This window comes from Marmota marmota, unplaced genomic scaffold (genome assembly GCF_001458135.2).
Source record: "Marmota marmota marmota unplaced genomic scaffold, marMar, whole genome shotgun sequence".
In the NCBI taxonomy this organism is placed as follows: Eukaryota; Metazoa; Chordata; class Mammalia; order Rodentia; family Sciuridae; genus Marmota; species Marmota marmota.
Genome location: NW_026000140.1, coordinates 97,350 through 119,972, shown reverse-complemented (window position 1 = coordinate 119,972; position 22,623 = coordinate 97,350). Strand labels below are relative to the sequence as shown.

At 36.4% G+C, this 22,623-nt stretch overlaps 1 protein-coding gene across 4 annotated transcripts in view; it reads right to left on the bottom strand.

The window, feature by feature from the left end:
• LOC107158800 (UDP-glucuronosyltransferase 2B15-like) overlaps window positions 1–22,623 on the bottom strand; it is a 115,309-nt gene that overhangs the window by 57,493 nt on the left and 35,193 nt on the right. The window contains exons 4-6 of one of the 4 annotated variants that reach the window (XM_015505297.2): window positions 21,640–21,727; window positions 20,359–20,578; window positions 16,423–16,910 (exon numbers count right to left, since the gene is read on the bottom strand). The exons of the other annotated variants lie outside the window; for them this stretch is intronic. Coding sequence (XP_015360783.1) covers window positions 16,631–16,910; window positions 20,359–20,578; window positions 21,640–21,727 — 588 coding nt within the window. The 3' untranslated portion in view covers window positions 16,423–16,630. Of the gene's footprint in view, window positions 1–16,422; window positions 16,911–20,358; window positions 20,579–21,639; window positions 21,728–22,623 lie in introns of those variants that run through there. 4 annotated transcript variants of the gene reach the window in all.

The window sequence follows — 22,623 nt, the reverse complement described above, 5'->3', positions numbered from 1 at the left end:
ACCTCCTCCAGCCACACTCTACTACTTTAATTATCACTCAGTTAATTCCTACAAGAGGATTCATTCATAAATTAAGTTAAGACTCTTTATAACCCATTATTTCTCCTCCAAACTTTCTTGCATTATTTCACATGTGACATTTGGAGGGATATCCAAACCATAATATTTTAAGTTACTGAACATTTTTTTTAAAACTACAGAGAATTCATTTATAAATGTTTATTCCATTTATATTTGTTGTTAACAATTAATTGTTCTTAACAATTTACTTGTTCTTAACAATTATATCTGAATTGCTCTTCAAAATTTTGAGGCATTAAGCACTGTTAGCTAGCTATCATCTAAAGTGTTTTTCCCAATTAACCATTTTAACAGTATGTGGATGTTAGAAAAGAACAATAAAGTTAAATAAATAGGTGTTTTCTTGATGAGAAGACACATCAGTTTTTTAAAGAAACACTAGGCTTTATTTACTTATGATTATACTAAGTTATGTAAAATTTGAAAAGTATTTGTGTTTATGTTATTGGATTTATGAATACTCATTTATTTCTAAGGCAATTTGATACCGCATACACAATATACAAACACATCTACAGATAATCAACACACATGTGGTTATAACATAATCAAAATGCAAACAGACAATAAAGATTTTTTTATAACATTTATTTAGATTCTTCATTTCCTTTTCCACATAGTTTTCCTCTCTCTTAAGGCTATCATTCTTCTCCATTACCCTAAGTAATCAGTAACCCTAAATTGGCACTTCTGAAGAATGATTCTAAGGGAAACAAGGTAGAAAAATTTCAACTCAAAGATACCAAACTTGGATAAAAACACAATTTTTTTTTCTGATAAAAACCCAGTTACGGAGAAAAAGGTAAAAAATGAAGTTTGTTATGTAGCTGCTATCTTTCCTGTTATAGAAGTTAGTTCACAGATAGGGAAATGCCCTTAAAATGGAGATTTATTTATAGATATAAATTTTGTTTAAAAAGTTTCAAAATATCAAAAACAAACAAACAAACAATAAAACCAACCAAAACCTCAGAAACTCATGTAAGGGTAAAAGAAATTAAGTTAAAATGTAAAGGACCAGGTATTGTTAAGTTCCTATGCTACACGCAAAACCTGAAATTCCTGTAGCTGTTAAGACAATATTTGGAACCGCCCAGTAAATATTTCCCCTGATTGCCTGGTTGTTTGATAACCTAGGACCCTGTATGACTTTGCACGTAGACATCGCAGGGCCTAAACCAATCAGTTTGAATGTACCTCCCCCCTTAGAACTGACCTATCACTCCCGCCCGACCTGTTCCCACCAATGAATGAACTAATCATGTTTAGGAGTTGTTGTTTGATTTTCCCACAGTGTATGATGATTTGTTAAAGGAGACTGTGATGTATGTAAAGTCCCCACCCTCCCCAAAAAGTGTACTTAAGCAGTGCTCAGCCCCTGCTCAGGGCTCTGGGCTGCTCCCCCTTCTTGAGTGAGCATGGAGCCCCAGCGTGCTGGATTGGATCCTCAATAAACCCCTTTTGCTGTTGCATGAGCTGCAGTCTCTTGGTGGTCTCTTCCTCTGCGTTGGCGGGACCCTTACACTCATACTAAGGAGAACTTTTTTTTTTTGGTAAGTCTTTCTAACCTATTTGACTTCCTAATTAAGATCACTAAATTTAGGGCTTTCAATGAATACAACAAAGAGCATTTTACATGGCCATCCAGCTTGATGAGTTGGGCTGCCTATGCCTCTTTAAATCCTTCACTTCTTGCTCTAATTTATTGTAGATTTTCATTATTTTAGAAAGAATCTATAATCTGTAGCTCATCATAGAAATCTAAATCTGGATGTTTTGGTGGCTGTAGTTGTTCTTATTGTTCTGCTTTCAAACTATTTTCTCTTTTAAGAAAAGGAAAGATGTGCTGGACATGGTGGCACATGTCTGTAATCCCAGTGGCTTGGGAGGCTGAGGCAGAAGGATCAAAAATTCAAAGCCAGCCTCAGCAACTAAGTGAGGCCCTAAGCAACTTAACAAAAGTAGCAAAAGTGGAAAAATATTTCCAGGATCCACATTGCCAACATATAAATTAGAATTATCTTTCTAAAAACACATTTAAATTTCCACGCCTATGTAATGAATAACATAATTTTCATATATAGCTTATTGATAATAGTAATTTTTATCCAGTTACAAAAAATTACCTGACATAAATAAATACCCATCTAAACTTTCTAAATTTCTATAAGTATGAAAAAAAGCTATTATTACTAAAAACTTTAGTTAAGGGGACATCACCTTGATAAAGTGCTCTCCTAAGGCTTTATTTACTTATGATTTATATGTTTATATATAAATATACACATTTATATATAAATTATATTTATATAATATATTCATATATATTTTTATATAAATTTTATTTATAAGGTTTTTCATACTTGGAGAGCATGAATAGTTTTGACATATAAGAAAGTCACTAACAATTAGCAGCAGAGTTACACAGATGCTTCATGTTAGCTTAATTAAACATTTGAAGCAAAATTCAGAATAACCATAACTAGAGGTCTACATAGGTTACAGTATTGATAAAAATTTAAAAAAGCTTTAATATTGATAAAAATAAAAATATACAAATTTAGGAAACAGTAATAATCACCATAAATGGACGTATTACATGATGTATAAGTGCATTTCTGATATACAATAGCCAAATGCTTATTCCTAAAGCAAACTAATGCAGACACAATAATGTATAAATGCCATCCATAAGTTTCATGGACTATTTTATGTTTTAAGGTTCAGATATAATACATGCTGTATTAAAGGGAGCACTTATTATTTATCTTGTAGGTATTAAACCTGTTGTATTAATTGTAAAAAGTGCTGCATGACATTAGATGAAACTCAAACATACTAAGTCCTTAGATATATATGTACTTTGATTCATATATATATGTTGTCAACCTAAATATATTAAATAACCTAAAATAACATTTTTTATTTAACCAGTGCTATGAAATTATTATTTAACAGACTTTAAAACAGAAAGATATATAGACAATTCCTAATTATTTTAAGAATGGTTTCTAAGTTATAACTGCTTTGTTTCATTGGAACTAGAAGAGGTATTATATTCTAGTTTATGTCCTTCCTAGAGAGGGGGGAAGAACACTGAGATTGCACCCCTGTACTGGTCACCACCATTGTCAGTCATCATATTGAGTTTACTTCCCTCTAAAGTTTGGATAAATTCAGGCCAGAGTTGCAGGTATGCAACCCTCTAGTGTTACAGGAAAGCAATTCATTGATGACTGATCTCTCCAGCAGCATGCAGTCTTTACATCATCAATAAAAAATTTATTTTATAGTCTTTTCATTTAAAGTTTGGTTGAAAGAAAAAAAAGGGACAGCTTCCCTAAGTGGCAAAATGCTAACATAAACAAGAGGATATCTTGATAAGTAAGTGTTTTAAGAAAATCTTGTCTTAAACATAAAAAAATTAGATTCTGGTTTTATACAAGTACATTAAATTTTGACCTGAAAAACCCTTAAATAATCTTCACTATAATGTGTACATTACAGCAACTTATTCACACATAAAAACTTCCTAACATGTTTACTTTTCGCCATCTCCAACTTACTTAGACAATCTACAACATGTTTACATTGTTAGCTTTTCTCTCATTTCCATCTAGAACTTTAGGGGGAAAAATCACTTTATCATATAAAATACTTTCTCATCCCAAACCATTTTCTTTTCTTTAATTTTTTTTAACAAAATATATCCCAATTCCAAAAACTTTCTTATATCTCTTATTTGCTGACTCATTTTCCCATAACTGTACATTTTAAAACAATTCTTAAAATTTTTTCAATTTAGGAAAATAACTTATTCTACCCCAATAAATGAAATAATTTATTATTTCAATAGTATTTTAATCAAAACACAGCTGAAACTCTTCATAGGTTTGCATATAGAAATACATCTATTAATTATAATTTAAACTCTTGGTGATCTTGCTTTGTAGAGACCCAGAAATAAAGTGACCTTAAACAGTTTTTGTCATATATCAAGAATTTATTAAAAAAACTTTTTAAGAACTCACTTAATAGAATAAAATATATATTTTTCTTACATAACTTAGTGTTGAACCCATCATGCAAAGAAAAAAACTACCAACTCCAAACTTAAACCAAATTAAAGTAAGCTTACATTGTGTACACAAGACAGCTGGCCAGCAAATGCCTCACTGGAAAACCTGGGACAAAGGACAGCAACTGCTCTCAGGAAAGAAAGGTTTTTGTAGCAAAGAAGGTTACAAAGGGGCTTGTGTCGGGAACGTATAGCTAACAGTTTTCTGGCAATCATGATACAAAGGCAGATAGCAGGTTAATGATCTACATGGCTTAACATTTAAAGTTAGGGAGTAAATTGAAATTTCAACATCAGAATTTGTAAGATCCTGCTAAGGTTTTAGGGAGAGTTGTTTCTGGTAAGGGAGAGCCAGAATTTATGAGGAGGCACTAAGGTTTTAGGGAGGGTTGTCATCTGATCAAGGAGAGCCAGGCATGGGTGAGTTCCGAGCAGAGGCAGAAATTCCAAACAAATTTTTAAAACATCAAATTATGGTAAGTTCCAAATAGAAATCTTTGTATTTTATAGTAAAAAAGAAATGAACTTTTCATGACTTTGTGACAGATGGATTCCAATCTTAAGATGGAATTAAGCTGGGTTCATCACTTAGAAGACCAAGAGTAATTGTGTTTATATTTAGCAATTACTTTTTTAGCATTTTAACTTACAAATGACTCAGATGTTTTCTCTAATTGATACATTTATACATATTTAACCAATTTATGTCAGATCTAATTTTCCAGTTTTAGGTTACTCACAAAAATCAAACTTTCAGACAAGTTAATTTTTAAACTGTTTTCCCCTGACAAAGGAAAATCTTAAAAGAAAGGGAGAGTATACTTTAAACATCTAAACAGAGACAATGCAATCCCAATTGGCTGGTAACTTGGGGAAAAAAAGTGTTAGTAATTTTAGAGATATTTTTACTGTTATCTTACCAACAAATTTAAATTAACTTACTTCTCAAAGATTTATTTAAATCACATGGACTAAACATGTGGGTTTATGTTCTTTTTAAATGTGTGAGCAACCATTGATTTATACGTCAATTTGATACTTTGTATATACAACACATAATACATGCCTGTCCACAAACATACTAAAAAAAATATAGCTTTTATTTAGATTCATTTTTTTCCAGTCCTTTCAATAGATTATTATAGTCTTAAGCAATTCATAATCTTAAATCTGCTCTTCCAAAGGTACAATTTCCTCAAAAACAAAGCAGAAATTTTATATCTCTGTGACAGAATGTAGTCTGAACACCACTGAGAAGGATAAAGGCAAAGGCCCAGAAAAGCAAAAAGTTTAATGGTGAGGCTTGTTTTGGAGGCTTAAGTTAATATTTTATTTATTTTAAGAGATAATCAATAGAGGGAGTCACCCACTCAAATGATAATTTCTTGTTGAATAGTTTAAAATCATATTTTGGAGAACTTCTTATTTAATAAGTCCTTCTGACTTAGCTTATTTTCTTGTCATATGTAATCATTCAATGGGTAGGCCAAGGGTTCTCTCCATGCCTACCCAACCTAGAAAGCCTAGTTTGAACTTTACAAAACCTTTTCTTCCTCTTTAATTTATTATAGGTTTCAATAATCTTAGAAAACGCTTGCCTTAAATTTTAAAATATTTCCTATTGTATCAGAATATAGAATGGCCAGTCAGAAATTCATAAATATCTTACAATTTTAACTTATTTCCCAAGAATTCTAGAGCAGTGTGGTGGAAATCCAATTTAGGAATATTAAGTGTCCCCCATTTCTTGAATACTTGCAAGTTGAGGCATCATGATCATCAAACATAAAACCAGTTTGAGTGCTATGTGAGGTTTCTCCTCCCTTAAATATGTTCCCCATTTTGGTGAAATAGCCCTTTCTCCCCAAATCATTACCTTGTGAACTACTGGGGTACATGTGTTTTGCACTAAAAAGTTCAAAGTTGCAATGATCAGGAGAAAGAGACAAAGACAAAGATGCAAAAAGGAATATTTACACAATCAGGTGGCAGGAGAAAAAGATCAAATGTTAGCAAGTAATGTTCCACCAAAAATTGTGAAGCAAAAGCTATCCAAATTCACCAGCTAAGAAGCAAAGAACTATCAACCAAGAAATAAGTTTTCAGTAGGGATCATTGATACACCAATTACTGGTGAGAAGTTCTGCTCCCTCACATGTTGAACTATAACATTAGAGAAGCATGAGGAGGCAAGCATATAAAGGAGGATTTATCTAAAAAGGGGTAAAATAGAGTTCTCCCAGGAGGGAGAAGGGGGCTATAGCTGGTATTCTAGTATCTCAAGAAGCACCATATTCTGCCTTTTTGTATGTCTTAAGCTTCCTTTGTTCTCCTGATCCCTTCCCCTTATCTTTCTCCTTCCTGCATATGTGATTAGGCCCAGGAAATGCTCAGTGGGATGGCCAAAAGATAGGAAACAGGTGGGTTGAAGGGGAAGAGGAGGTTGGAGCAGCCCAGGACACACTAATTAACATCTTTATAGCTCCCTGTAGGAAGGGGTAATCCCTATGACAGGTTACATTAGCAACAGGTTGGAGCAGAGACAGGTTCTTGATAAAGGTGCAGGAAGATTTCTGAAGGAATTAACATTTCAGTCCCTCAGGAGGCAGCCTCCAACATCCCAGATTCACTCAAATTGGCCTCCTTGATCTGACCTGACTCTCTTTACCTATCTATATTGACTGCCTATCTAATTCTGGCTTCACCATCACCACCAGCCATTATTTACTTATTGATTTTTTGCCTTTACTGAGTCACTCATCACAAACACAGATTAACAGACAAAAGAGTGCATAAAACAATTACATTAAATCAGTGTGTACTTTCAGGAATAAAAGCCATGCTGTACTTTAATAATGAACCATCTTTTCCTTAATCATATGTTTATTGCTATAAATAAATCAGGCAGCCAAAATTCTCCCTAGGGGACACAGGCACAAAATTAGGATTTTCTGTTCTAATACAAATAAGAATAGAGATGTCCCCCAAAACAACATTACTTTTATTTTGTTATTAAATCCCTTCCCTGCTCACTGGCACTACAAAGTTATGGAATACAAACTTCCCTGTCAGGCAAATGGCAAAAGTTCACACCGGTTCAAAAAAACCCAAATTGGCTCAAATGAGCCTCAAATGACAAGGAAAAGGAAGGGTGAGTGCCAACATGCACTGTCATAAAGAAGTGCAATCCTTCCCTGTTGGAGATTGTGTATGAATTATGGGTTTATTTGAGTCATTACAAGGTAGAGCGGGGGTTGCTTTTTAAGGAATAACCAGGTGGGAATTCCCCATTCAAGAATGCCAGATTATACTGACCCCCTGTTTAACTCACAGCTCTAGATTCAAATGTAGCTGTCTGGAGGTGGGCGGAACCTGTTCAGCCCCAAACAACTCGTTTTCCCCATTTTCATTTGGCTTTCCTAAAGAAGCTTCTCCCTGTATTCTCCTGGAGACTGGAGACTCCATTTTGGGGAGTTAGACCCAATCTCCATCAGAGCTGATGGATTCTGCTTTTTACTTACTTTTATGTCTGGTCTTACTGCTTCAATTTCTCATACCTTTAATATTTCCAATCAGACTAACCACCCTAGCTCAAGAAACTAAGTAAATGTCATGTGGGTTCTGACACTTCCCATCGTTTGGAGGTGTTAGCAACCAGATGGGAATGCTATCTACCCTTTTCCTTTTCTCTGATAACAAGTTACCTGTCCTTTGCCCTGGTCTCATTGTCTCTCAAGGGAAAACTTACTGCTATGAGGGGAAATGGGCAATGACTGATCTGGCTGCTTCAGGTTGAGAGGGGGTAACATGGAACAAGTAGTTTGGGTTTCCATTTTAGGAATGTTTTGGGTCAGTTAAGGGGTCAGGGGCAAAAGTCTGGTTCAGAGAGAACAGGTTGTAAGTCATTTGAGAGAGGATGGGCTCTCTGAGAGAAACAAGAAAACATGAGTACTGGAATGAGATTAATACAAAACTAAGTGAATATGATGATGATTATAGAGACCAGCAATTTTTTTTTCACCAGGAGGTGCAAGAGCTAAGAAATTGTTCCCATGACAATGGTAGTGATGACATGACCTCTGGTTTGGAATGTAAATGTTTAATAATAATGTAAATGTTTTATTAATGACATTGCCAGAGTTATCAGGAATGTAATCACACACTAAGTTTTTATAATGTCACAGATGCCCCCATAAAATATAAAGATATCTAACATCATCTGATTTTTATAAAATACATTTATATTGGCATAAATACCTCTGTGTTTAGTACAGATATCTTTATTTCTGTCACTTAGGGCTAGATAATTATATTACCAAAACAGATCAAGTTTGCCCATGTAGGAGGTTAGGAAGATTTGTAGGACTTAATCTAAAAACAAACAAACAAACAACAACAACAACAAAACCAACTTTTGAATCTGATAGTCTCTTTTAGTAGTTATTAGGCACTCTTAAGAATCTTTCTTTTATAGCATTCAGCTTTATTTACTCTTGGTGGGGCTCTCACAAGTGTACATCGAAGTCATATTGAAAGAACTATTATTTTTTCTTTTAAATGTCCAGGTATGGCTGTGCTTTATTTATGACTTTCTTTCCTAGGTGTTAAAGACCAAGCCAGTCAAATTGACCTTGTTTCCATCTATTACTAAGAGTCAACTGAGTTTCCTGGGGGGGGGGGCGGTCACTCCTGGGAACACTGAAGAGTCTCTTAGCTTCTTTAGTGCATTATGCAAGGATGGGTCAGAGTCTTGTTGAATATGTGTGGCTTCCCTTGGAAGTATTAGGACATTTCCCTCTCCAATGACCCTCCTCTTTGCAGCATGTGCACTGCTTGGCTTTCTGGTCTCCATGTAATCATTGATTCTCTGATCAAGAGGTCATGTGGCCCAGAGTTGCAAAGCCCTTGGAGAAGTCTCCTTATGCCCGGGGTTCAAGTTGACCTCAGAGGGCACCAGAACAATACTGGGTATTTTCTTCTTGGCCCGCTTATTTTTTTAACTTTAGGCTACAAGTTTTGGTCTTAAACATCTAGCAAGTCATTTTCACCAGTCTTGATATAGGAGTACTGAATTTTAACTTTAATGTCTATTATTTTATAGTAATTTATCCTTTCCATTTAATTGAGGTCAGTATCAGTACTAGAAGTTAGCTTTATATCCTGTATGTGATATGGATGATGGTCTGTTATCTCAAATTAACTCAGGTTGTTATATTACAAGCTGTACTTTTGTAAGGCACTAACAGAGGATAGTTATGAAATTTACAAGAAAAGTACAAGAATGGAATTAACAAGAATAATTAGGTAACATTTATAATGGAAATGTATCTTTTTAACTTAACTTTAAATGAACTTAAGTAGTTATCTTAACACAGACTAGGGTGAGAGGAAGAGTCCTAGCTCAGGTAAGGTGGTCTCTTTATACAGTGTTTTATTTTTAAAGCTGATCTTTGCCACTTTTTAAAATATCATTTTATAAAGCCCTTATGTATTGTTGCCTGAATTCATGTCAACATCAGTTAACATAATACACTATTACATCTGAAACAAAAATCAAACAAGCTAAGAAAGCTTTTGTAAGGTCAGGCAGTGGTGACCTAAAGGAGGCAGATTTAAACAGGCTGCTGAATGAGGCTTTATTGAGATTTCATTGCTGGGTGGGACTCTCAGACCAACAGGGTAATTAGAGGGTCTGAGGAGAAATGCATGGGGCTCAACCAGACTGGAATTTTATTGGGATTAGGGCAGGAAGGTAGGACTTGGGACAGGAAAAGGGGTTTTTAGAGTCCCTTGTCCTACTGGGGTTGGTTGAGGGAGCTGGCTAAGATTCAGAATTGGCCAGGAGACCCCACTGATTGACAGGGTGTTCTATCAGTGCCTGATTAGTGTTTCTTTTGCATGCACAGGTTGCTTGGAGCTTTGTTCCTGAGCCACCTCAATCGAACTGACATCCCAGGCTTTGTGATGAATTTCATTTCACTACTTCCAGCTGGATAGGGGTGCCAGGGGAAAGGGGGTAGATTGGGTGTCAGTTTAGTGGGGAAGCTACTGTAGGGGTGTAGGAGCATCTGGTTGTAGGTCATTCTGGCAATTTCACTCACGTGCTTTTGGGCAATCAAGATTCCTCAGTTTGGTCTTTTATGACCAAACTGCTGAACACAGGAAGGACTAGGTGGCCTAGTTGAATCCAGTAATGTTAAGGGTGACTATTCGATTGCAGCCAGTGGAAAGGCAATCACCTTGATCCATAAACTGAAAGCAAGTTGTGCCATCCTGCTTTCATGTCGCTTGGATGTAGAAGTATCATCTGGAGGTTGAGATAAAGCTTGAGAGAGATTAATAATTAGTAAAAGACGTGGGTTGGTAAAAAAAATCTTGAGTTTGGTAGGCCCCAGCATGGTAGAAGTCCAGGGCTGGACATTTAGAAGAGGCATTTTTTTTTTAAGGTGGGAGACATGGTACTAGAGGTAGTGGCCCAAAAGCGTGGTTGCTGTTGGGGTAGTAATTATGACTGTATTGGGTCCCATCCAGTGAAGTTCCAATGACTGAGAATGCAGCTCTTGAAGTAAGACTGCATCATTCAGTTGAAGAGGGCTGGATTCAGTCCATGGTTTGCTAAGACTGAGGCAATGAATGGCAGAGGAAGGCACTGGTTTGTGTGTTCCCTTAGTAGTTTGTGTAGCAGTGTGAGATAGGGCAGGTAGGATATGAGGGGAGGAGGAGTAACTAGAAATTTTTGGTTGATTAAGAAAGGGTGCCCATATAGTAGCTCAAAGGGGCTAAGGCTTGAGGAGGCTATAAGGGCTGCCTGAATTTGGGTGAGGGCCAAGGGCAGGAGATTGGGCCAGGACAGCCTGAGTCCAATAGCAAGTTTAGTAAGATGACTTGAGAATGCTGTTAGCCCTGTCAACCTTACCAGAGGATTGGGGTTGGTAGTGTATGTGGAGCCTCCTAGTGTTGTTGATGTCTTTGGAGACTAGTTGAACAACCTCAGAAGTGAAGGCCAGAACATTCTCTCCTTGGATGAATGTGGGAAGTCCAAACCTGGAAATGATCTGCTCAATTAGAATGGAGGCAATGGTGTCAGCAGTTTCCCTAGAGGTAGGGAAGGCTTCTATCCAACTGTAGGAGAGTTCTCACCCCCAAGTCAGTTAAAACCTGTACAAGCAGTTAGAACCTGTGCCAAGGCTTGCCCAAGGAGGTGGGGACTATTCCTGAAACCTTGGGGTAGGACTGTCCATGTCAGTTGTTGAGACCTAAAGGATGGAGGGTCTTCCCATGTGAAGGCAAAGAGGTAATGAGAGTCAGGATGGAGAGGCACTGTAAAGAAGGCATCTTTAAGATCCAGGAAAGCTAAGTGAGTGGTCAAAGGCAGATATGAGAAAAAAGAAATTAAGGGTTGGGAACCACCAAGTGGACAGGAATGATGGGAATAACTGCTTCATTAATTATGTGGAGGTCCTGGACCAAGTGATAGGCTCCTGAGGGTTTGCATACCAGCAATATGGGAGTGTTGCATGGGGAGTCAGGAGGGATGAGGAGTCCCTTGGCAAATAACCAGTCCATGATGGGATTAAGTCCCTCCCCATGGGTTTTAGAGATGGGAAATTGGGGACATGAAGGAAATTTAGTTTGGGGTTTCAGCTGGATACAGACTGGCTTGTGGTGAGAGACTATGATGAACTTGGAGGTATCCCAGACTTGGGGATCGACTAGGTCAGGGGGCAATGGCATGTTAGATACTGTCAGGTTATTAGAGTAAGGATTAGAGGCAAAAGTAGATGTGAAGTAGTATTCTTGGGGGTGTAGTTGGAGGGTGGCTCCTAGTAATTGGAGAACATCTCTGCCTAGGACAGGATGGAATGACCAGAAAAGAGTGTATGAAAGGGTGTCCCTCCAGGGAATAGGCCAGCTTAGCAGTTTACTTTGGTGAGGAGGGTTGCCATTAATCCCCATAACGGAGACCTGGGAAGAAAACAGAGGCCTAAAGTGAGCAGGCAAGACAGAATAGGTAGCCCCAATGCCCACAAGAAATATTATGAACTTACCCACTACCTGGAGCATTACCCTGAGCTCATTGAGGGTGATGGTGGTCCTTGAGTCTGGGCTTCTTCAGTCTTCTGTGAACACTTATAGTTCAAGAGAAGGGATTGCCTGACTGGTCATACCCCACATAGAGGCACTCAGGAAGGGCCATCCATGGGGCAGTTGCTCTTCCAATGTCCTGTGTGCTTACAGATGGGACATGGCCTGGGGTGGCACCATGGGTTTGGTCATTGGCGAGCCAGTGACCTTCACATCGATATTTGAAGCAAGCCCCTGGTGGAGAGGGATGCTGGTTCCCACGTGAAGATTTTGCTAGAGGAGTAGGCCTCAGGGCCGCTGCCAAACCCTGGGTTTAGAGTGCTGCCTTTTTCTTCAATTGAGCCTGCTTTAAAGGCCATTTCCACAAGATCTTGGATAGGGGTTGGAGGACCCTCCTCAGCTTGTTTGAGCTTTGGATTAGCTGGTAAGAAGGCCTGGTGGCACAGGGTGTGGACACTGACAGGAGAAGAGAAGAGTGAGTAGGTGGAGAAATCCATTGCAGAAGGAAAGGGAAGGACTTATCAGTAGAAGAGGTGGGTGGAGGAATCATGGCTGCAGAAGAGGAGGATGGAGGGGTGGGGGAGGTTCCTAGAGTGGGGGAGGAGGTTCTGTGACCTCCATATGTAAGGAAATTCTGCCCACTTCCCTATCTGGTGACAGAAATTGTTCAATTCAGTACAGGATTAAAATCAATAGTTCCTTGTGGGGGCCATTGTGACCCATTGTCTAGGGGGCGAGGCCACAGTGCAGTAAAGACCAGGCAGTTAAAGCATTGGTCTGAGTCCTAACTTGTCAAAATTTGAATATAGACTTTCTTTTTTTTTCTTTTTCAGAGAGAGAGAGAGAGAGAGAGAGAGAGAGAGACTTTTTTTAATATTTATTTTTCAGTTTTCAGCAGACACAACATATGTGATGCTGAGAATCGAACCCAGCGCCCTGGGCATCCCAGGCGAGTGCGTTACCGAGTCAGCCACATGCCCAGCCCCTGAATATAGACTTTCAAAATACTTTTGGGGTCTAAGGAAGATTATGTTTCCAATGACCTTCTGGCACCCTCAGGTATAGGTGGGATCAGAAAAAGGCATCCCACATTCTGATTGCACTCACCTGAGGAATGGATAAGGGCCAGGCGGGGATTGAGGTATCCCTGCAACCCACTGGGGGCCCAAATGGATAGGAGTGGCTAGCCGGGGTACTGGGACACTTCCAAAGTTCCTGGGGCCTTAAACAGAATGGGTGGGAGTCTATGGCACACTCCTGACTTATGGATAGACCCCCTGTGGCCAGAGAGGGGCTGGAAGGTTGGCGAAACGAGGAAACTTACCCCACTCCTGGCAGCCCAGATGAAGGGAGAGGGAAAGAAGGAGCAGCTTAGGAATTTCCTGGTTTGCTTGAAGGGGGAGAGGGTGGACCTCATTCCCCAGATGTAAGGTATGGAAGAGGCCTGAAAAGCTCCCCTGGGTTTCAGCACCAGATGCAAGGTCAGGCAGCAGCCACCTAAAGGAGGCAGATTTAAGGGCTGCTGAATGAGGCTTTATTGAGATTTTGCTTCTGGACAGGACCCTCAGACCAACAGGGTGAAAAGAGGATCTAAGGATAAAAGCATGGGGCTCAACTGGACTGGAATTTTTATTGGGCTTAGGGCAGGAAGGAAGGGCTTGGGACAGGAAAAGGAGTTTTTAGAATCCCTTGTCCTACTTGGGTTGGTCAGAGAGCTGGCTATGATTCAGGATTGGCCAGGAGACCCCTCTGATTGACAGGCGTTCTGTCAGTGCCTGATGGTGTTTTCTTTTTCTTTCTTTTTTTTTTTTTTTTTTGCCTGTGCATTGATTGCTTGGTGTTTGGATCTGGAGCCACCTCAATTGACCTGACAGATTTTTAGCTCCCTTTGGTGAGAAAGTGACAAAATGTTTTTATGTTCAACATGTTTAACTTGTAAATAAACCATGCCTTCCTACTGACTTATAAAATACATTTATAAGTATTTATAAGCCAGTCCAGTGTAAAGAGTCACATGAAATGTTATACATGACTTATTGATAGCAGGTTATTTTTCTCTAATTACAAATTAAATAATATAAATAAGCCTCCAGCTAAATTTGTTTATTATTATTATTATTATTATTATTATTATTATTATTATTATTATTTTGTGTGTGGTGCTGAGGATTGAACCAAGGTTTGTTCATTGAAGGCAAGCACTCAAACAACTGATTTATATCCCCATCCCACAATCCATTATTTTTTTTTTAAGAGAGAGGAGAGAGAGAGAGAGAGAGAGAGAGAGAGAGAGAGAGAGAATTTTAATATTTATTTTTTAGTTATCGGCGGATACAACATCTTTGTTTTGTATGTGGTGATGAGGATCAAACCCGGGCCGCATGCATGCCAGGCGAGCACGCTACCACTTAAGCCACATCCCCAGCCCCAATCCATTATTTTTATATAAGTCTGAAAGAGACTATTGTTATAGAAAAATTTAGTTTGAAGAACATGAACTCAGTAAAATGTTTTTCTATACTTTATATCTTAAAGATTTTTATACTTGAAATATATGAATACATCAAGTATAAAAAAAGCCATTATATTATATTATATTAACAAAGTTTAACTTTTAAAGGTAAATTCAGAATTTGTAGTGTAGTGTATTACTCTAAAATAACAGCTATTGTTTACCTAGAGTTGTATAAACCCTAAATTTCTTTAAGACAATTTCTCTAAATAATAAAACTAACTAGTCATGATATATTATCTTGTTGGATAACAGCAATTTAATGTTTTAGGAATTCCTTTTTTAGTTTAATACATAGAGAATTAAACTTTGGTTTACATAAGTACATTAATATTTAGCCTTAAGAAAAAACCTTGAATAACTTTAACTTATAGTGTTAAGTAGCCAACTTAGTTACACAAAAACTTTTTGAATTTCACCCTCCACAAACCTTATGCAATTTACTTAGACATTCTACAGCTTTTTATATTATCACACAATTCTTTCTCACCCAGAAACATTTCTTTTTCCTTCTACTTTTTATATTAAAATGCACTCCCTTACCTACAACTTTCTTATATCTCTTTTGTTGTTGTTCACCCCTTTTTAAAAAATTACATTCTGGGGCCTGGGGTTGTGGCTCAGTGGTAGAGTGCCTGGCTCACATGTGTGAGGTACTGGGTTTGATTCTAAGCACCACATACAAACAAAGATGTTGTGTCCGCTGAAAACTAAAAAATAAATATTAAAAATTCTCTCTCTCTAAAAAAAATTTACATTCTAAAACAATCCTTATAAAATTTCTGAATTTAAACAAATTACTTACTTTAATAAGATGAAATACTTCATATTTTTAGTCCTTTACTTTAAACCCACCTGAAAACTTTTGTACTCTTTTTATATAAAATTATACCTGATAGAATATTAACTCTTAGTAACCTTTTTTTGATAAAGACATAGAAAGAGAGAAATCTTAAACTTTTTTATTTACCAATTTATAAAAATACATTTTATGGTTGAATATATTACTTTATGGAATCTAAGAAGTTAAGAGTTGTTGATTTTTTTATTAGCAGTTAATGTGTTAGCATTTTAACTTTGCAAATTAATCAGGTGTCTCCTCTGGCAAGCACATTAATGCTATTGATGTTAAGTCTAATTTTTTTTAACTGTAAAATCAAAAATATCAGACCATTGTTACTAACAGTAATAGTTATTTCTTTGTTATTGAAGAAAAATTCTAGAAATATTTTATAAAGTGATAGACCCAACCTGATCTTTTCTTAAAATTGGGCATCTCGCCACAAAACCATGAAAAGATAATTTCGGCCTTACTATAAATTACTGCAAATTCTGAACCTGCTTGGAATGCCTGTCTGTGCCTTGAACTCACCCATGCCTGGCTCTCTGACCAGATAGCAGCCCTCTCTGAAACTTAGTGACACCTCATAAATATTGGCCTTCCCTGGCCAGACAACGATCCTCTCTGAGGCTCTAATGGTCCTCATAAATTCTGATGTTGGGGCCAGCAAAAAATGTAAACTACCATTAGTGTGATGCTTGTCAGAGTTCTGTTATCTGTAACCCCCCTTTGTGTAACATTCTGGGCTATAAAGCTGGGCTGCAGGAAAGCTGGGGTGCTGTCTTGTTCCCGCCATTTTGGGAGGGAGAGGCAGCCCGGCCTGTCGAAATAATAAGCTTGTTTTAATTTGATTTGAATTGGAGTCAGTGGTCTTTTCTTGTGTCCTGGTCTAACAAAAGCCAAAATTGGACTTGACAAAGTGATTTGTGAAAAGTTGTTAGCATAGGTAGAAACCTGGCAATACAGCCTCCTCTTGTGGAAGTTAACAGGAGGAGCCATTTATCAGGATTCCCAGCTTCAGGCCTAGGTACAATTATTCCCTTTTTTCCTTCTTTCCAGTTTTGAAAAACATCTGGAAACAAAACAGACAGCATTTACTGATGATGAACATCACAGTTGCCACACAGGCCAGCAGGAACCCAATCACATCCAAAGAGTAGTACTGGAACCAGGAGAGGTCATGGGCAGCAACCTGGAGGTGTTTAGCTCCTTTGTGGCGCATGACAAACTCAATCCAGAAGACAGCTCGGTCCAGAGGCTTCACTGGCTGATCATGTTGAATTCTTGATAACTCCATAGCATTCTCTTTATATCTAAAGGTAAAACATAAAAGGATCAACATTGAAAGTAAGTTAATCTGTCTAAGCACATGAAGTCAATGAAAGTTTTTCACAAGTGCCATATAGATGATTTAAAATAAATATCATAGACTTTCCCTGCATATGGTGTATTTTTGTTTTTGTCACCATATTATGTTTGATTTTAATTGGAATGTTCTGATGTATAAATATCTCAAAAGTGCCTATGGAATTTCAGGGAGGTGAGAAAAATTCTTTCCATCAGAGAAAATAATTATGAATAATTCTGAGTCCAATGAGTGAGAGAGAAGGCATACAGTTTGTGAAAGATTACCTCGAAGCCTTTTAAAGAGGAATCATATCATGGTGTGCAGTGCTTCCTAACCATTCTCTGTTTCTTCTCTTCATTTCTACCTTCTATTGTCTCTTTTCCAACTGGTAGCTAGAATGGTATTTTGAAAATATACACATCTAATTATGAAGTTGTATGCTCAAAATTTTCATTTGACTTCTCCTCACAAGTGGAATAAAATCCAAGTCTGTTATTGTACTAGTGGATTCTAATGGGTTAGACACTGGCCATGTTTTCTGATATCATTTTTCCTTGCTTATTCTGTCTAGGCATATGTGTCTTATTTATTTTATTGTTAAAGCTTTCTAAAAAATTATATATAACATTAGAATACATTTTGACATAATTGCAAATCAATGGAATATAATTTGCTCTAATTCAGCCCTCAGAACACCCCCCTCCTCATACCCTCCCTCTACTTAACTCTTTCTTTCCACTGATCTTTCTTTAATTTATTTATAGTTTTTTTCAAATAAGTGTTTTTATATATACTTGATATTGGGATTCACTGTAATTTATTCAGGTATGTACATATGAAAATTTGGTCAGATTCATTCTACTCTTCTTCCCTTTTCCTTTCCCTCATTCCTCGTCCTCAATCCCCTTTGTTTACTCTATTGATCTTTCCTCTATTTTGATAAAATTCTCTCTTCTTCTTTTTTTTCTTTCTCCCCCTGCCCCCCATCCCATTCCCTGTTATTTTGGATTAACTTGTGTATATAAGGGACAACTTTTGACATTCTAGTTTTTGAGATTGATTCATTTCACTTGGCATGACAGTCTCCAGTTCCATCTCTTTTCTGGTTAATGCCATAATATCATCCTTTATGACTAATACTCCATTATGAATATATATCACATTTTCTTTATCCATTCATCTGTTGAAGGGCACCTACATTGGTTTTATAACTTGCTTACTATGAACTGTGCTGCTATAATTATTGATGTGGTTGAATTCCTGTAGTATACTGATTTCAGATCTTTTGGATATATACTGAGGAGTGGGATAATCTATGGTGGTTTCATTTCTAGTTTTCAGTAGTTTAGGCTCATGTGCAATTCTTCCTCTTCCCCAGTGTCACTAAATGTGTTCTCCACTTGGCACCTTCATACTTTTAATCTTGTCTGGCTTTTCCTTGAGCATCCTTTCCTGCAACACCACAAGGCCTGCTTATATTTCATGGTTGAGGTCTTGGCCCTCATGTCACCCCTCAGAGGTGCTTTTCCTGACCATATTAACATAGCAGCACTAGGCATTTTTCTATTATTTTGGTTGTTTTAAATGAATTTCTCTTTTATACCACATTATATTTTCTCTAATAATCCCCCCACAATACAAGATAAATACACATATCCTAAGTGATCACCTGGAAATATCATAATTAACTTGAAGGTATGTGAAATGAGGACACTAATGTACCCACTAATTGGATCAATGACATAGGGTTTGCACATGATATGATCTGCCATTTAGAAGATCCTAAAGAATCCACTGGAAGACTTAGATCTGATGGTAAAATACAAATTCAGAAAAGTAATAGGATACAAATCATCACACAAAACTCAATAACTTGTCTAATACATAAACAGCAAACTAATGAAGGTATACTACTGTTGGGTATATACTGAAAGGAATTAAAGTTATCATAGTAGAGTGATGCCTGCATATTTACACTCTTCATGGCACATTCACAGTGGCTACATTATAGAATCAGCCCAGATTTCCATCAACATATGAGTGGATAAAGAAAATGTGATATATATCACACACACACACACACACAGCATTATTTGAGCTATAAAGAATGAAATTATGTCATTTGTAGGAAAAGAGATGAAATTAGAAATTCTAATATTAAATGAAATAAATTAAAAAATCAGACAAATATTGTGTATTTTCCCTGATATATGGAATCTGGCAGGGTGATGTAATATATAAGTAACAGCAAGACTATTATACAAGAAGGAAAGGATCAGGAGAGGAGGGGGAGAGATTGTTAGGGTACTACAAAGTCTTCTAGGACATAATGTATTAACTGATATATTCATATTTAAGTCTGATGTTTTAATCTGTATTTTCTTTTCCATTTTTATGGCTCTTTTTCTATTCTTTCTTTACTTCTTTCAGAGTATTTTTATTATTCATTGTCCTACTATTTTCTTCTTGGAAATGTAATTTTGAACTTGTCCTTTAAGTGATACCTTCCTAAAATATAATATTCTGAAAGGAGAAATGAGAGCTGAATTGAAGATAGTCATTCTACTGAGATACAACTCCCATTTATCTTTGCAGTATGGAAAAGGTTAATTACTGAAGTTTTGTTTTATCAAATGTCATGTAGAAAATTTTATTGTACTTCAAAAGTTACCATAAATTTAAAAAGTCAACCATATGGAATGTTAGAAAAATACTTGAAATTCATATATCTGATGAGATAAAATATGGTGAAATATTATCATCAATAATTAAAATATAAATAACCTGATTAAAAATGAGTAAATAATTGGAACTGACATTTCTCTCAAGAATATAAGTGAATGACCAATAAGCACATAAAGCAATGCTCTTTAGCTATAATGGAAATGCAAGTCAAGACCACAGTGAGCTACAATCCTAGTCACTAGATTGGCTATAATCAAAGAAACAGGTGATAAATGCTAATAATGATATGGAGAGATTGTAACTCTTATGTTGCTTGGATGCTGCAGAAAATTTTGCAACTAGTTTGTAAAACAGTTTGGAAGATCTTAATACATATAAAATTAACATATGACCCATCACTTCTATTAGGAATTATCAGAAGAAATGAATACTTATGTTTATACAAAGTTGTACCCATTGTTCATAATAATTGAAATTGAAAACAACAAAAATGTCCATAAACTGATGAATTGATAAATTACTGTGAATATGACATACCTATATTTGAAGCTGTCTACAACTCTGAAATCGTACTGATTAAACTGGTTTGAAATAAATAAGATTTAATATGGATTAAATCTTTTAAATTCTTTCAAAACTACCCTCCTCAAAAATGGGATAAAACTTATACTCATTGATGAGAAGACAATCCTTCTATGAAAACTAACCAATGTCAAAGTTGTACTTACGAAGGGTCATTAATGACCATCCTCAAGGCCTTGAGAAGATCTGCACTTGTAAGTATTCTGTAGTCCAATCTAATAGCTGCTCCCTTGGCCTTCACATGAGCAATGTTATCAGGTTGATCCGCAAACAAAGGAATGCCCACCATAGGGACACCATGGTAGATTGCCTCATAGACGCCATTGGTTCCACCATGAGTTATAAAAGCTTTTGTTTTTGGATGACCTAGGATTGAGTCAATGTCAGCAAAATTATTAATTAAAAATCTTAGAAATGAAATGAGAAATGTGTATTATAAGACATTAGAGGGAGCAGTGTATTTTAGATAATAGTTTATTGTAACCATTATCTTGCACTGAATTATTATTATTTTTTCATATCTCAGAGGAACAAGCACCTATGTCCACTGGAGTGCTAAGTGAAAACTACATGAAAGAGGGAATATATGACTTGAGACTTGATAATTGAACACAAGATTGATAGGTAGTAAAAAAATAGAACATTTTTTGAGTAAAGGAATCAACATGTGCTAATGAAAAATACAGTCATGAAGGACATGTTAGCACATTTTCTCATTAAGAAAAAACCCAAAAACTGAAGTCACTAAGTTTGCTATGTAGCATGTCCAAAGCAGCAGGAAGTAGAATGGTGATGGTACTGAAATCAGAGAAAAGAGAGACAACACTTCATTATGAAATGTGTTATCACTTCATAATAAAGATTGTGCATTCATTTCTATAGAAAATAAAGAATCGCTCTTAATTAAAAAAAAAAAAAAACCTGGCAGTTACTTTCGAGTGGTATTTGAAATACTTCAGCAAGAGGGGAAAGAATGAGTGAAAGATGTAAACTAAGGGGCTAGGGTTGTGGCTCAGTGGTAGAGTGCTTGCCTTGTGTGTGTGAACTACTTGGTTTGATCCTCAGTACCACATAAAAAATAAACAAAGATATTGTACCCATCTACAATTAAAAAATATATTTTTAAAAGAGATGTAAAACAAGACAGAGAGACAATCCAGGAACTGACTGAAAAATTCTTGCAGAGGTAATTGCACCAGAAATAAAGATAACTTGGATTCTGTATATAATGACTGTGTATAATAAAATTGAAGCTTTTTACTTTGCTTTTCCAAACCATCCATGGGTCTGGAAAATAATATTTTAAAAGTTGAACATTGTGTTTGATTTTTTAAAAATAACAAGTATTCAATAAAATGTTTCCTGTTGAACTGTGAGCATCCAGATTGACTGTACTCATGTTTTCAGGATTTATCTCAGAGTCTTACCAAGAAGGTCATTCTGGGGGATCCATTCGTATATCTGAGTGTTGGGTCCTAATTTATCTGGCTTCTTGCCATTAAATCTCCATATGACCTGTTTGGTAAAGAAAGTATCTTATTCTATGATTTAAAGATTAAAGACATAATATGTTTGAATTCTAAAAATTTAAGAGATCATATAGTTCAATATTTCACACATAATGAAATGAATACAAACAATTTTAAACAATGAGAATTCCTAAAATCTAAAGTAAAAGTCCACATTTATTTATTTATTTATTTTTCACAGCTAGGGCCTGGTGGGTGGACAGGACCTGATGGGTCCAATCTCTAACAAAGGAAAAAGGCCCATGAAGGCTTTATTTATTTTTATTTATTTTTTTTTTAATTTTTTATTGTTGGCTGTTCAAAACATTACATAGTTCTTGATATATCATATTTCACACTTTGATTCAAGTGGGTTATGAGCTCCCATTTTTACCCCATATACAGATTGCAGAATCACATCAGTTACACATCCATTGATTTACATATTGCCATACTAGTGTCTGTTGTATTCTGCTTCCTTTCCTATCCTCTACTATCCCCCCTCCCCTCCCCTCCCCTCCTCTCTTCTCTCTCTGCCCCCTCTACTGACATTCATTTGTCCCCCTTGTATTATTTTTCCCTTTCCCCTCACTTCTTGTATGCACTTTCTTATAACTCTGAGGGTCTCCTTCCATTTCCATGCAATTTCCCTTCTCTCTCCCTTTCCCTCCCACCTCTCATCCCTGTTTAATGTTAATCTTCTTCTCATGCTCTTCGACCCTACTCTGTTCTTAGTTACTCTCCTTATATCAAAGAAGACATTTGGCATTTGTTTTTTAGGGATTGGCTAGCTTCACTTAGCATAATCTGCTCTAATGCCATCCATTTTCCTGTAAATTCTATGATTTTGTCATTTTTTAATGCAGAGTAATACTCCATTGTGTATAAATGCCACATTTTTTT